We start from the raw sequence: 15708 nt of genomic DNA on the forward strand, positions 1-15708 counted from the left end.
TCCCTGGACCAGGTTGGTCAAGTTTGTTGAATAAATTCAACTAAATCGTTTCCATTGGGTTTTGAGTAAACATGCAATTAAGTGTCACTGTTTTGAATTGTATCGTGCTATTATCTGTATTTTTAAATAGGGTTTTATAGGTTGTTGTTTTTTTAATAGGGGAAGCACTGGGAATGAGTTTGTGGAACTAAGGGGACAATGGCCTGAATTTTTTTTGGGAACTTTGGGGCTAGAGCAAAGTAAAGGGGTACCCCAGAGAATTGGAGGGGCTTTTTGTGGTGGGTGTGATTTATTCTTTAATTTGCTGCACAACCATATGGAAATTCAGTGTAAAACAATTTTAAAAAATCATAGCCAAGCAGTTAAAAAATAATCAAAGGCAAAACCTAGCTCAAAATTCAGTTTAAAACTGAGAAGTGCTGGCTCTAAAAAATTTTTTGGGGGTAGTGGGGACTCACATTTTTGGGACCTGAGAACCACATACCTCCTTGGCCAGCCCCAGCATGCAATATTCAGTTGTCCTTGTATTTTTTTCCTAACTTTTAAGCAGCCACCGAAATCCTTCCTGCTAAAAATCGGGTGGCAACCCCATGCTCCCTTCTCATTTGTTTGTTTGTCACAAGGACCCGAGAAGAGCCAGCTGGATCAGGCCAAAGAGGTCCCATCTTAGTCCAGGATCCTGTTCTCAAAGTGGCCAACCAGATGCCAAGTTCGAATCCCCACTTGGCCGTGAAGTTCATTGGGTGACCTTGTGCCAATTGCCATCTCTTAGCCTTTTCTTCTTATTATTATTATTTTATTAACATATAAAACACATACATACACATTTACACAATACACGTATACAACACACTACCTAATTTTCATAACATAAAACAAGCCTACATTACTCTATATAATACCTATACATGTGGGACGCGGGTGGCGCTGCGGGTTAAACCACAGAGCCTAGGTCTTGCCGATCAGAAGGTTGGCGGTTCGAATCCCCACCACGGGGTGAGCTCCCATTGCTCGGTCCCTGCTCCTGCCAACCTAGCAGTTTGAAAGCACATCAAAGTGCAAGTAGATAAATAGGTACCGCTCCGGCGGGAAGGTAAACGGTGTTTTCCGTTCGCCAGAAGTAGCTTAGTCATGCTAGCCACATGACTCGGAAGCTGACCCTTGGCCAGTAAAGCGAGATGAGCACCGCAACCCCAGAGTTGTCCACAACTGGACCTAACGGTCAGGGGTCCTTTATACTATACATATCAACATACCTACACACCTACCCCACACGGACACCCACCAAGTGACTTGACTTCCAGCCGTTTTTGTTACACTACTTTATTTTTCCAACTAGCTTAAACACATTTCATTATTTCTTTAATCTCTTCTTTTATCTTAACTTTACTCTCCTTTCACTCTAATCATTTTCTGGATTCACTCAGTATCTGGCAGAAACTCTACTTTTTCCACATAAATTTGGATGTGTTCCTTAAAGATAGCCCACTCCTTATTCACTTATTGTACCAGATCTCCTCTTATCCTCCCTGTTAGTTCGGCAGTATGGAAGTATTCCATCATATTAGATAGCCAGTCTGTTTTAGTTGGGACGCTGCTGCTTTTCCTGTTTTTGGCAATCAATAACCTTGCCGTCGTAGTTGCAGACATAAATATTGGTTTGACCGTTTCTCTTGGATATCATGTCAGAGGAAATAAAAAGAGCAGTTGCCATCTCTTAGCTTAGCCTACCTCGCAGGCTTGCTGAGAGGATGAAATGCGGAGAGCCGTCCACACCACCTTCAGCTCCTTGGAAGAAAATGGCCGTTATAGCAATGTAATAAATAAACAAATATTCCTCTTATGGGAAGCCCGAAAGACGGGAGGCCTGCTTACCTCTCAAGGAGCATTTTCACTACCTGCAGATGTCCATGCATTGCTGTGTGACAAAGAGGAGATTTATCAAAGTTGGGTTTGATGACAGACACCGGACTTCCCCAACCTGGTGACTTCCAGATGTTCTTAGACTATGATTTCCATCATCCTTGGCCAGTAAATATTCCCTTACTATTTTTGGTCACAAATTAAAATCCCCATAGTTGATATCTGGGCTTTTTTCCCCAGCCGGAACTTGTCAGAATTCAGTTCCGGCACGTCTCAGCTGGGCACCTTTGCATAGCTGTCAACTTTTCACTTTTCTTGTGAGGAAACCTACTCAGAATAAGGGAATTTCCCTTAAAAAATGGAAAACGTTGACAGCTATGTGCCTTTGCCATCATAAGAGAACAAGGGAGATGTTCGTGGCACCTCCTTTTATAGAAAAACAGCACTGGTTGATATTAGTATCTACAGGGGAGGCTTGGTTCTCAAACATAATCCCTTCGACTCCCGAAGCCGTTCAAAAACCAAGGCGCGGCTTCTGATTGGCTGCAGGAGTTTCCTGCGCTCAAACAGAAGCCAAATTGACGTTTGGCTTCCCAAAAACGTTTGAAAACTGAAACACTTCCTTCCGGGTTTTTGGCGTTCGGGAACAGATTTGTTTGTCAACTGAGCTGTTCAAGAACCAAGGTTCCACTGTATTTGTCAAGGACCTCTGTACACAGTCAGTTATCTGGAGACAACCTCTTTTTCCTCCCCCCAATAAATGTTTATTGCTTTCTTTATACATTTCTTTAAACAATACATTAATCAACATATACAGTGGTACCTTGGGTTACGTACGCTTCAGGTTACAGACTCCGCTAACCCAGAAATAGTACCTCGGGTAAAGAACTTTGCTTCAGGATGAGAACAGAAATCGTGCTCTGGCAGCGGGAGGCCCCATTAGCTAAAGTGGTGCTTCAGGTTAAGAACAGTTTCAGGTTAAGAACGGACCTCCGGAACGAATTAAGTCACTGTAAACCTTTTTGCTCTGCTGAGCTTGCAACTTCCCTCCTTCTCTTCAGCTGGTATCCCTTATCAAATCCAGTCGCGTATTCTAACTCTTTACATCTCAACATCCTCTCGACATTGTAGGAATTACTTCAATCCTGCTAGTGTCTTTAAACTATCATTTAAGTATATACTCCAGTTTTTCTGGAATTTCTGATCGTCCTGGTCTTGGATCCTGCAAGTCAGTTTGGCCAACTCAGCAAAATCCATCATCTTCACCTAGCCATTCCACAATAGTGGGTATTTATTGTCATTTCCATTTTGGGGTCAACAAAGTCCTCGCGGCAGCTGTGGTCTACAGAAATAGTGTTTGATCTATCTTCATGTAATGGTTCTAGGGGTTGCTCATGCGTAAGTCGTCGCCACACCTGGCTGAGTTACCTGGGTGAGCCCTATTCTGTCCGGACAGCCACTCACCCGTGGCTGTCTCAGTCGTTGGCAGAATCCGTCAGTGGGCGTTTCTTGAACTTCTTCCAGCAAAGAAGCTCTTTGACGCCTAGTCTCCTCCTACTCTCCCTGCGCGGAAGCCTTCTGCGCAGGGAGGGTGTGGGCAGCGGAGGACCCGTGCTCTCCCCGCTGGTCTCTGGCGAGGAGTCATGGAGCCATCTCGCCGATTCCCCCATCTGCCCCCCTTCTCCACTGGTGCTACGCTGATTTCCCTCCCCAATAGATGGGCTGCTTCTCTCCCTCCTGGGACGCTCTCCGTAATCCTTCTGGAGCCCTCCCTCTCCCTCTGGCTCCGATGGCAGTTCCCTGACACTTCATAATCTCACTTCCCATCAAGCCTAGCAAAAAGGCTTCTGGCTTTTTAGGGAAAGTATAACTGAAAATTTTCTTTAGTTCATTATAGATTGACTCCCAGAATGTCTTTACTGTATCACAAGTCCACCATATATGATAGAATTCTATCTGGAGATAACGTCTGAACTCACCTCCAGCCTCTGATTTTGCCACACACTAAAAGGAAAAGCGAGCGCCAGATGTCGAAATGAGCAGAGTCCACAATATAGTCGTACCTCGGAAGTCGAACGCCTTGCCAGTCAAACGTTTTGGCTCCAGAACATCGCAAACCCAGAAGTGAGTGTTCTTTGGAAACTAAACGTCTGTCGCAGCTTCCAATTGGCTGCAGGAGCTTCCTGCAGCCAATCAGAAGCCCTGCCTTGGTTCCCGAACGTTTTGGAAGTCGAACGGACTTCCGGAATGGATTCCATTCGACTTCCACGGTACGACTGTACAGTGATACCTTGGTTCTCAAACACCTTGGTACTCAAACATTTTGGAACCCAGACACTGCAGACCCGGAAGTAAGTGTTCCGGTTTGCGGACATTTTTCGGAAGCCGAACGTGCTCCGTTTTGAGTGTTACGCTTCCATTTTGAGTGTTATGCTGAGGTCTGTCTGTTTTTGTGGCTTTTTTGTTTGGTTTTTGTGACTGGGTGGAACCCAGTTCAGCTATGATGGATTGATTGTGTGACTGCAGTACATTGTTTATTGCTTTCATTTTGTGGATCAACGGTCTCGTTAGATAGTAAAATCCATGTTAAACTGCTGCTTTAGGGGTTGTTTTTAAAAGTCTGGAACAGATTAATCCATTTTGCATTACGTTCTATGGGAAGCTGCGCCTTGGTTCCCAAACGTTTTGGAAGTCGAATGGACTTCTGGAACAGATTCTGTTCAACTTCTGAGGTACGACTCTATCTTGCAAATTTTGGACTTTCTGTGGACTCCAGAGCATCCTCTGCCAGAACCTCTTTGGAAGAGGAGTCATCCAGTTGGAGCACAACAGACTCAGAGGTCAGCAGTTCCCGATCACAACCTTCTGAAAATGCAACTAGGGAAGACCAAGGGATTTTGCTATCTTTTGACTTCAAAGGGTGAGACTACTGCCCAGTATACCTGAAGGACCGTCTCCACCTCCATCGTTCTGCCGGGACACTGAGGTCCAGCTCCGAGGGCCTTCTGGCAGTTCCCTCACTGCGAGAAGCAAAGTTATGGGGAACCAGGCAGAGGGCCTTCTCAGTAGTGGCGCCCGCCCTGTGGAACGCCCTCCCACCAGATGTCAAAGAGATAAACAACTACCTGACATTTAGAAAACATCTGAAGACAGCCCTGTTCGGGGAGGTTTTTAATGTGTGACATTTTAATGTATTTTTAATCTTTGTTGGAGGCTGCCCAGAGTGGCTGGGGAGACCCAGCCAGATGGGCAGGGTACAATTATTATTATTATTATTATTATTATTATTATTATTATTACTACTACAGTCCCATGGAAAAAGACACCCTCCACTTAGGACCGAGGTGACGCATCATCTGTATGCCTGCAGTCACACACCTTAACTCACCTGCTGTGTGTAGGGGGGTCCTCTTGATTTTGCTTTCCGTGTCCCAAATGGTTGGAGAGACATCCAGGAGGTAACGGATGACCTCAGGATCCCCCTCTCGGCTGGCAATATGGAAACAGCTCCAGCCATCTTTGTTCTTCAGTAATGGGTTTGCTCCGTGGTCAATGAGATCCTGAATGACTTCTAGATTCCTTCTGGTACAAGCCATCATAAGGGGAGTCCTAAAAGTCCAGGTCAGGGGGAGACACAATTTATTATCAGAGACAGAAACATTTCATAGGAGACAGCATCCACTATTCTAGAGCCAGCCTTGAGGCCAGTCAGAAGATTTCAAATCCTGGAGGCGGTTGGAGGATGGATGGCGGCTTACAGATTGAGGTTGAATCCTGACAAGACAGAAGTACTGTTTTGGGGGGACAGGAGGCGGGCAGGTGTGGAGGATTCCCTGGTCCTGAATATGGTAACTGTGCCCCTGAAGGACCAGGTGCGCAGCCTGGGAGTCATTTTGGACTCACAGCTGTCCATGGAGGCGCAGGTCAATTCTGTGTCCAGGGCAGCTGTTTACCAGCTCCATCTGGTACGCAGGCTGAGACTACACCTGCCAGCAGACTGCCTCGCCAGAGTGGTGCATGCTCTGGTTATCTCCCGCTTGGACTACTGCAATGCGCTCTATGGACTACTGCAATGCGCACCTTTGAAGGTGACCCGGAAACGACAAATAATCCAGACTTTGGCAGCTAGACTAGTGACTGGGAGCAGCCGCCGAAACGATACAACACCAGACCTGAAAGACCTACATTGGCTCCCAGTACGTTTCTGAGCCCAATTCAAAGTGTTGGTGTTGACCTTTAAAGCCCTAAATGGCCTCGGCCCAGTATACCCAAAGGAGCATCTCCACCCCCATCGCTCAGCCCGGACACTGAGGTCCGGTTCCAAAGGCTTTCTGGTGGTTCCCTCACTGAGAGAAGTGAGGTTACAGGGAACCAGGCAGAGGGCCTTCTCGGTGGTGGTGCCCACCCTGTGGAACAATGTCTGATTTGTTATAAGGCTGCTTCCTAAGTTCCTCCAGTGTTCCCTGCAACTCTGAGAGCCAGTGTGGTGTAGTGGTTAAGAGTGGTAGACTCGCAATCTGGTGAACCGGGTTCACGTCTCTGCTCCTCCACATGCAGCTGCTGGGTGACCTTGGACTAGTCACACTTCTTTGAAGTCTCTAAGCCTCACTCACCTCACAGAGTGTTTGTTGTGGGGGAGGAAGGGAAAGGAGATTGTTAGCCGCTTTGAGACTCCTTCGGGTAGTGATAAAGCAGGATATCAAATCCAAACTCTTCTTCTTCTACGATTTTGTTGCAAATGCTAAATATGACCCAAGTTACAACCAAAGACCCCACCCTCCGCAACATACCAGTCTGCTTTCTTCAAGCAATCGACAGTAGCTCCTCTGTCCAGCAGGTACAAGACGCAGTCCCTGTGACCCATGGAGGCTGCCTCGTGGAGGGGTCGCTTGTAATCGCTATTAAACACTTCAATGTCCATTTCTAAGGTCTCAACTAAGTAAGTGAGGATCCTCAGCTGACCGTGCCGGGCCGCGTAGTGGAGAAGCGTGTCCCTGGACCTCCCAAAATGCCTCTTCTTCACATCCCAAACATTTGCAACCTCTTCTTTCAGAAGGATGAGATTTCCTTCCTTCACCAACCTAGGAAGGTTGCCTTCAGCCATTGCTGAAGGCGGATGCAAAAATTACAGCTTGAAGTAAGAATTCGAAGTCAGGAGAGCTTACTCCCTCTAGGTCTCCATGGTGTTTTGGCCCCGTGGCCTAAAAACAGGAAACAAAAAGTGGGGGGAATCATAAGAGGGGCTCCACCTGTTGAGTCAAGTGTTGATGGCATTTTACTATAGTACTGTGGAGAGTGTATTAACTTATGGTCTGTGTGTGTGGTTTGGGAGCTGTATGGTCAGGGGAAAAACAATGTAAAGACTGCGGAGAGAATAATTGGGTGCACTCTTCCCACCTTGGATCAAATCTATGCTCCCAGGTGCCATAAGAAAGCTGCAGAGATAGCGCAGGATAGTGCGCACCCCAGAAATGATCTCATTCAGCTCCTGCCTTCTGGAAGAAGGTCCAGGGTTATCAAGACTAGGACTAGCCGCCTGAGAAACAGTTTCTATCCAAATGCGATTTTGGTTTTAAACGCAGTGTAAGGTAGTCTCTATGGGAGTATATTGTATTGAAAAATGGGGTATCAGAGTTTTTAGGGGGCTAACCAGGTTGGGATAGCTGGGATAGCAGGCTTGTTGGGTTTTGAATGTCTAGTGTATATTTCTTCAATTTCGTTGTTCTGTATGGGACAATGACAATAAAGATTATCGTATCATATTGTACCTGTTAATTCAGTTGTTGAAAAAGGGAAATAAGTATTTTACCAATTACTCCCTCCAACCTCAGCCTAGATTCCTCCAAGGTGACAAGGGGTACTGTTTGGATCCTAGGATTTTGGAAGGGCGCTGCAGCTCAGCAGCAGAGCACGTGCTTTGCAGGATAAAACGTAAAGGGACCCCTAACCATTAGGTCCAGTCGTGGCCGACTCTGGGGTTGTGGCGCTCATCTCGCTTTACTGGCCGAGGGAGCTGGTGTACAGCTTCCGGGTCATGTGGCCAGCAGGACTAAGCCGCTTCTGGCGAACCAGAGCAGTGCACGGAAATGCCATTTACCTTCCCGCCGGAGCGGTACGTATTTATCTACTTGCACTTTGGTGTCCCCTTTCAACTCTCCAATTCTATGAGTCTATGAATACCAAAGCTACGGATGGAGCCAGCCAGAGCCACCCTCTGAGCAGGTTGTATGTGAGGCATGTGGGGCAGTGGGCTGTGTGCCCTAGTATGACAGCATAGGCTGCAGCAGGATGAAGGAGATGACAGGGCTCCTGTACCTTTAATAGCTTGCTACCCTCTTTTTTATAGCTATTAAAGGTGCAAAAGCCCTCTCTTCTCTTCTGCATCTGGCTACCCTCTGAGTTGCACTTCATATTTCTGTACTGCCATCCATAACACCTACCTGGCTTTTTAAAAACACTCCTCCATCCCAGAATTCTCCTCAACAGTTGATAGATTTGATTCAGTATTATTTCTATGCCGCCTTTCAGTCAAATCACAAAGGGATTTACAAACGCTAAATTATCAAATATATCATTTATTAGGCACAGCAAACCCACATTATCAAACAGACACCCTATACAAATTGTGCAAAATACAAGCTCAAGATAATAAGGTTTGTCCCAGTCAGATCTTTAACTGCAGAGAAAATCAATTTGCATAAATAATACAATACAACCACTACCGTATTTTTTGCACCATAACACTCACTTTTTTCCTCCTAAAAAGTAAGGGGAAATGTCTGTGCGTGTTATGGAGGGAATACCTACAGATGGCGGGGGGATCTGCTGCAGTCGTGAGCAGAGGATCCATGGGTCCCCTTCCTTCCCTCCTCCGTGGCTCGCTTTGAAACAGCAAAGTGGGAGAAGAGCCGCTGGGTGGGGAGGAGAGAGGGACAGAGAGCCTGCTTCTTTAAAGGAGCAAAGCGGGAGAGGAGAGGAGCCTTCTCCTCTTATACCCCTCTCCTGCATTATTAGCAGCATCCTTCTCCACCCACCCCACGCATGCTCCTTGTCCCTTGAGTGCTTTTCCTTCCCTCCCCACTTAAAACGTGGTTACAAAGCACAGATCTCCATGGATCCTCAGGATTTTTGCACTGGGTCACCCCAAATTCACCATCAGATCACATAGCATGCCCATGGCTACATCTTGCACCAAAAAAATCGCGCACCCACTGTTGCCTGGGGCCGCAGTGGTGCAAAAACGTGGTTACAAAGCATGGATCCACATGGATCCTCAGGATTTTTGCATTGGGCTACTCCAAACTCACTGTCAGATCACATGTCTGTGGCCACAGCATGAACCACAAAAATCATACATCCACTGTTTCGTTTAGAATATTTTTTTTCTTGTTTTCCTCCTCTAAAAACTACGTGCGTGTTATGGTCGGGTGCGTGTTATAGAGCGAAAAATACGGTAATTCTCTTTATAATGGCCCAGTCTTTCTACATGGGCAGCACTCAAAAATTCAGCCACTATTAAAGTCATTTGATCGTTACTATCCGAAAGCAGGTCCTGAACCGCTGGTAGCGTAGAAAGCAGCCTACTGAGTTGTAAGGCCTCTAATGCTAAATTATAATAACACAATGGCAGAAACAGGCTTATCCGGGGACCGTAAAAAATCCATGACGATCCTGGCGAACGTTACCTGAGTCGCAGATTCAAAACAGCACCACCTGCACATGCAACCTGCCCCATGCTTTTTAACATCTACATGCAGCCACTGGGAGAGATCATCAGGGGGTTTGGGCTGGGTGTTCATCAGTATGCAGATGACACCAAGCTCTACCTCTCTTTTAAATCAGAACCAGTGAAGGCAGTGAAGGTCCTGTGTGAGTGTCTGGAGGCGGTTGGAGGATGGATGGTGGCTAACAGATTGAGGTTGAATCCTGACAAGACAGAAGTACTGTTTTGGGGGGACAGGAGGTGGGCAGGTGTGGAAGACTCCCTGGTCCTGAATAGGGTAACTGTGCCTCTGAAGGACCAGGTGCGCAGCCTGGGAGTCATTTTGGACTCACAGCTGTCCATGGAGGCGCAGGCCAATTCTGTGTCCAGGGCAACTGTCTACCAGCTCCATCTGGTACGCAGGATGAGACCCTCCCTGCCTGCAGACTGACTCGCCAGAGTGGTGCATGCTCTAGTTATCTCCCGCTTGGACTACTGCAATGCACTCTACGTGGGGCTACCTTGAAGGTGACCCGGAAACTACAACTAATCCAGAATGTGGCAGCTAGACTGGGGACTGGGAGCGGCCGCCAAGACCATATAACACTGGTCCTGAAAGACCTACATTGGCTCCCAGTACGTTTCCGAGCACAATTCAAAGTGTTGGTGCTGACCTTGAAAGGTCAGTATATCTGAAGGAGCGTCTCCACCCCATCGTTCTGCCCGGACACTGAGGTCCAGCTCCGAGGGCCTTCTGGCGGTTCCCTCCCTGCGAGAAGCCAAGTTACAGGGAACCAGGCAGGGGGCCTTCTTGGTGGTGGCACCCGCCCTGTGGAACGCCCTCCCACCAGATGTCAAAGAGAACAACAACTACCAGACTTTTAGAAGACATCTGAAGGCAGCCCTGTTCAGGGAAGTATTTAATGTGTGACATTTTAATGTATTTTTAATCTTTGTTGAAAGCCGCCTAGAGTGGCTGGGGAAACCCAGCCAGATGGGCGGGGTACAAATAATAAATTAATATTACTATTACTATTACGTTTGTGTTGTCTTCCTGGCAACAGTATTGGTGTGTGTGTGTGTGTGTGTGTGTGTGATTTATAGAAGGAAAAGGAGGAGGAGGCAGCGGAGAAGAAGTTCAAAGCACAAATATGCATGTTAATCAATAAATTCAGACGATATTCAGAATACAGAAGTGCCAGAAGCGATCCACCATTGGGAAAAGAAAACACGACATAATATTTAAAAGCGACAAGGTATTGGAAGCCTGCTTGAATACCTGGGGGAAACTCGGCATACCTGCTTCATTTAATTCCAATAAAGCCGATTAATGCGCAAGGGATCCCTATCCGCTTCCACCACTCTTGCCCCGCACATGGAGGACTGCCCACGGGAACCGGAAGTGAAAGCTACGCCGACCTGTTGGCTGATGCTATTTATCTCTTTGATTGGGAGGAAGGCCGGAAGCAAAGAGGAAGTACGTCAGCAAACTCCGGGCAACGTGTCCGCCCGCGCCCTCCGAGCCCTGGCAATGGCTCGGCCCAACCCGGAAGAGCCCGCGGGACGGCGAGCTCTATGGCTCGCCAGGAGCGTCAATCAGGGGAGGGCGGGGTCTAGGCGCCTAGCAAGGTAGGCTGCGCGAACCCTGGAGGCGGGTTAGGTGGGCGTGCAAAGGCGACGCCTCTTTCTTGCTTTCAAGTTTCCTCCAAGATGAGAGTGAGAGTCTGGGAAGGGGAAAAGGGAAATTGTTAATCCACACCCTTAATTAATTGCAAATGAGGGCTAAAACCCTGGTGGCATGGGGTGGGGTGTGAGATATATTGGGGCTGTTACGAAATTAGGGTTGAATTGCATCTTTATTTTGGGAGGAAATTTGCTGGAACTTTAAAAATGGCAGGAAATCACTTTTTCTGTGCATTTTAATCCATAGGTTTTCTGTTAGTTTGTGTGCATTTCATAGCCTGTGTGTAATTTTATAATCTGCTTTTTGCTTTTAAGTTTCTTTTTATTTGGATGAGTGTGTGTGTCTGGTTTTAACTATTAAGTCCATTTTTCTCAGGGTCTATTCCTTTCCCTTCTCACCCCCCTAATATTCTTAAGAGGGTCTCTTTTCCAGTCTTCAGAGGCAGAAAAAGGTCCCCCTTTCCTTCCACTCTGCAGTTTTAATCCGAAATCTTAGGCACAGAACTGCACCCAGAGCTCAGAAACTGCTCGCACTAATGAAATTTGCTGTTGCAAAATGCAACTCGAAAAAAGGGAGTTTCAAACACTGTTTTCACATAGCTTTGAACTGCTGTGTGCTTTTTGTGATGTGGCAGAATATAGATTATTTAATAAACCGTTAATTGGTTTAAATTTTTTTTTTAGCACATTATCCTTAATATTAACTCACCTTTCTTTCCCTGATAGAGCCTTGAGGTGGCTTACTGATAAAGACAGGAGCAGCTAACAACATTGATGACGAATAATTTAAAATATAATAATAAAGGAATTAAAACTGTATTTAAATAGAAAAGTTGCGTTGGAAGCAAATGGATAATTACGGTAAAAACAGCAGGGCACCAGCCCTTCCAGTAAAATCAATAGCTATAATAGCAATAATAATTTTCATTGTAACAAAAAAAAGGGCACGTAGACTGTTGTGGCGACTGTAACCTACATTTTTTTTGGGGGGGGGGAATTATCTGTGGGATTGAGTGTAGGTATGTTGTAGGTATGTTGTATGTATGTAGGTATGTTGTATGAAATGTATGTTTGTATGTGTATTAATGTTGAATTATTTTAACAATAAAAAATTATAATAAAAAAAAAACATAAAAAACCCTACATTTAAGGCATTTAGCTTATGCACCTGAGTTTTTAACACTGCGTCACCCGCCCCAATACTGAATTAACACTCAAAAAAGGGTGATTTCTTACTATTTTGTTGAGGACAGTGAGACGACGTAAGCAGCTTCGCCTAACAGCCTTCGAGTGTGAAGCTCTGAACCAGAGCCCAGAAGGGGCCTCATCCTTGACGCAGCCTTTGGGCCGGATACAAGGGAGCCAAGACGTCCACAGAGGTCTTTACCCAACTTACCGGACGAAAAAGCACCCCCGAGGTATAGCTGCATGTGGTGGGGGGCTGGAATTGTGTGGACGATCTTTGCTAAATATCAGGTGGTGGGGTTTCAACTTGGGCTTGGGGGAGGCCATAGGCAAAACTCTTGCTTCCATAAATTGGCGGTGGCTAAGCTTGGAGCAAATTGCTGTGTCTCAGCTTTTAACCCGCCTCACAAGGTTGTTGGGGTGAGGAAATGAGGGCAGGAGATGATTGTGGCTGAGGGGCAGCCCTGCGAACAGCCTCCAGGATGGGTTAAAACTACAGTGGCACCTTGGTTCTCAAACGCCTTGGTACTCAAACAACTTGGAACCCAAACGCTGCAAGCCCGGAAGGAAGCGTTCCAGTTTGCGAACTTTTTTCGGAAGCCGAATATGCTCCGATTTGAGTGCCACACTTCCATTTTGAGGGTTACGCTGTGGTCTGTCTTTCTTTGCTATTTATTTTGTGCTTTTGTTTTTGTGGCTTTTTTGTTTGGTTTTTGTGACTGCGGAACTGCAGTGCATCATTTATTGCTTTCATTCTAGATCATGAGTAGGCAAACTAAGGCCCAGGGGCTGGATTCAGCCCAATCGCCTTCTCAGCATAGCTGTCAACTTTTCCCTTTTCTTGCGAGGAATCCTATTCGGAAAAAGGGAATTTCCCTTAAAAAAGGGAAATGTTGACAGCTATGCTTCTCAGTCTGGCCCACGAATGGTCCAGGAATCAGCGTGTTTTTACATGATTAGAATGTGTCCTTTTATTTAAAATGCATCTCTGGGTTATTTTGTGAGGCCTGTCTGGTGTTTTTACATGAGTAAAGGGACCCCTGACCATTAGGTCCAGTCGTGGCCGACTTTGGGGTTGCGGCGCTCATCTTTCTTTATTGGCCAAGGGAGCCGGCATACAGCTTCCGGATCATGTGGCCAGCATGACTAAGCCGCTTCTGGCAAACCAGAGCAGCGCATGGAAACGCCGTTTACCTTCCCGCCGGAGTGGTACCTATTTATCTACTTGCACTTTGACGTGCTTTCGAGCTGCTAGGTTTGCAGGAGCAGGGACCGAGCAACGGGAGCTCACCCCATTGCGGGGATTCGAACCGCCGACCTTCTGATCGGCAAGCTCTAGGCTCTGTGGTTTAAACCACAGCGCCACCCGCTTCCCCTATACATGAGTAGAATGCGCTTTTATTTAAAATGCATTTCTGGGTTATTTGTGGGGCATAGGAATGCGTTCATTATTTTTTCCAAAATATAGTCCGGCCTCCCACAAGGTCAGTGAACCGGCCCCCTGCTGAAAAAGTTTGCTGACCCCTGTGTTAGATAGTAAAATTCATGTTAAACTGCTGTTTTAGGGGTTCTTTTTAAAAGATTGGAACGGATCAATCCATTTTGCATTACTTTCTATGGGAAAGCACGCCTTGGTTTTGGAACGCTTTGGTTTTGGAACGGACTTCCAGAACGGATTAAGTTTGAGAACCAAGGTACCACTGTACACCTTAAATGGGCATTGTCGTTCAAAATGGCCCTACTGGCCAGGACCAATGTGGTCCAGAACATCTGGAGGGTACCAGATGTTGTGGGGAAGGGTGCTGGAAGACTGGAAACAGATCCTGCGATTTCGTTCCTTTCCAGTCTCTGTCAGAGGAGTAGGCCACCAAAGCACCATCACCGACTACTTCAGAAGAAAACCCCAACCGCCTAGATGCTCAGCTGTCGTGGCGAAAGACATTGAGAGCAAAGGGGAATCCTTTTTCGCTCACGATGACTTCTTAGACCCGGAGGACTCCTGCTCTGTAGTCGGGGACAGCGGGGACCCAGCCCTGATGGCTTCCAGGAAACGGCCACATTTCCCTGAGAGCCCCAACAACCTCGGGGCGGGCAGTGACCAGTGGGACCAGGATGAAAAACCACCACTGGGGCAGCAATCTGAGCAGCTCTGGGTTGACGGAAGCCTCAAGCCGGATGCCAACGACTTGGAGATCGATCCTCTGCCAGATGCGTGTTTTGGGCTCCTGGGGACCCCGTGTTGGGATGTTCCCCGGGGAAACATAGAGCAGCTGCCTGACGAGGTTCTCCGAGAGATCTTTGCCCTTGTGCCCGCGGCCCATCTCTTCCAGAGCCTCACCTTGGTGTCTCATCGCTGGCACCGGATCATCTCTGACCCGCAGGTGAGCGATGCTTCCTGATAGGTTTTGTTAGAAATTAGCCAAGCGTGTTTTGCGACTGGCACGGGCTCAGTTGTGGCCACGTGGAGATCTCTGGGTTCAAGGTTGGCAATTGATATCTCCCTCCGACTGGCCCCTCCAGCTTTCTTAAGCAGGTAAGCAGAAAAGCATATTTATTGCTTTAATGTACAGTGGTGCCTCGCAAGATGAAAATAATCCGTTCCGCGAGTCTCTTCGTCTAGCGGTTTTTTCGTCTTGCGAAGCATCCCTATTAGCGGCTTAGCGGCTTAGAAAAAGGGGGGAAAATGGGGAAAACTCGCAAGACGTTTTCGTCTTGCGAAGCGCCTCGAAAAACGGAAAACCCTTTTGTCTAGCGGGTTTTTCGTCTTGCAAGGCATTCGTCTTGCGGGGCACCACTGTACCGTATTTTTCGCTCTATAGGATGCACTTTTTCCCCTCCAAAAATTAAGGGGAAATGTTTGTGCGTCCTATGGAGCAAACGCAGGCTCCTTGGCTTCAGCGAAAGCAACGTGAAGCCTCCAAAGCGCAGAGGGAGCTCTCCCTCCGCGTTCTGGAGGCTATGCGTTGCTTTCGCTGAAGCCTGGAGAGCGAGAGGGGTCGGTGCACACCGACCCCTCTCGCTCTCCAGGCTTCAGGGATAGCCACCTGAAGTCTTTGGAGCGCAGTGGCAAGACACTCCTGGCTTCAGCAAAAGGAACACGAATCCTTTGGAGCGCAGTGCGTGGTTCTGCTGCGCTCCAAAGGCTTCCGGTGGCTATCCCTGAAGCCTTTGGAGCGCAGCGGGACCTCGCACTGCGCTCCGAAGGCTTCGGGGTTAGTGGCGCAAAGCCTCCGCAGGGCAGCGGGGTGCCTTCACCCCGCTGCCCTGCGGAGGCT

At 47.4% G+C, this 15708-nt stretch overlaps 2 protein-coding genes across 2 annotated transcripts in view; one reads left to right on the forward strand and one right to left on the reverse strand.

Annotated features, from left to right (window-relative positions):
* Positions 1 to 10956, reverse strand: part of ANKRD16 (ankyrin repeat domain 16) — a 28353-nt gene extending 17397 nt beyond the window's left edge. Inside the window, exons 1-4 of the mRNA XM_081880124.1 lie at positions 10865 to 10956; positions 6654 to 7064; positions 5252 to 5472; positions 1876 to 1918 (exon numbers count right to left, since the gene is read on the reverse strand). Of these exons, the coding sequence (XP_081736250.1) occupies positions 1876 to 1918; positions 5252 to 5472; positions 6654 to 6967 (578 nt within the window). The 5' untranslated portion in view covers positions 6968 to 7064; positions 10865 to 10956. The remainder of the gene's footprint in view (positions 1 to 1875; positions 1919 to 5251; positions 5473 to 6653; positions 7065 to 10864) is intronic.
* A 224-nt stretch (positions 10957 to 11180) lies between these two features.
* Positions 11181 to 15708, forward strand: part of FBH1 (F-box DNA helicase 1) — a 44104-nt gene continuing 39576 nt past the window's right edge. The window contains exons 1-3 of the mRNA XM_081879700.1: positions 11181 to 11281; positions 12502 to 12666; positions 14279 to 14814. Of these exons, the coding sequence (XP_081735826.1) occupies position 11281; positions 12502 to 12666; positions 14279 to 14814 (702 nt within the window). The 5' untranslated portion in view covers positions 11181 to 11280. The remainder of the gene's footprint in view (positions 11282 to 12501; positions 12667 to 14278; positions 14815 to 15708) is intronic.

Source organism: Podarcis erhardii, assembly GCF_964252035.2.
Source record: "Podarcis erhardii genome assembly, chromosome: 10".
NCBI lineage: Eukaryota > Metazoa > Chordata > Lepidosauria > Squamata > Lacertidae > Podarcis > Podarcis erhardii.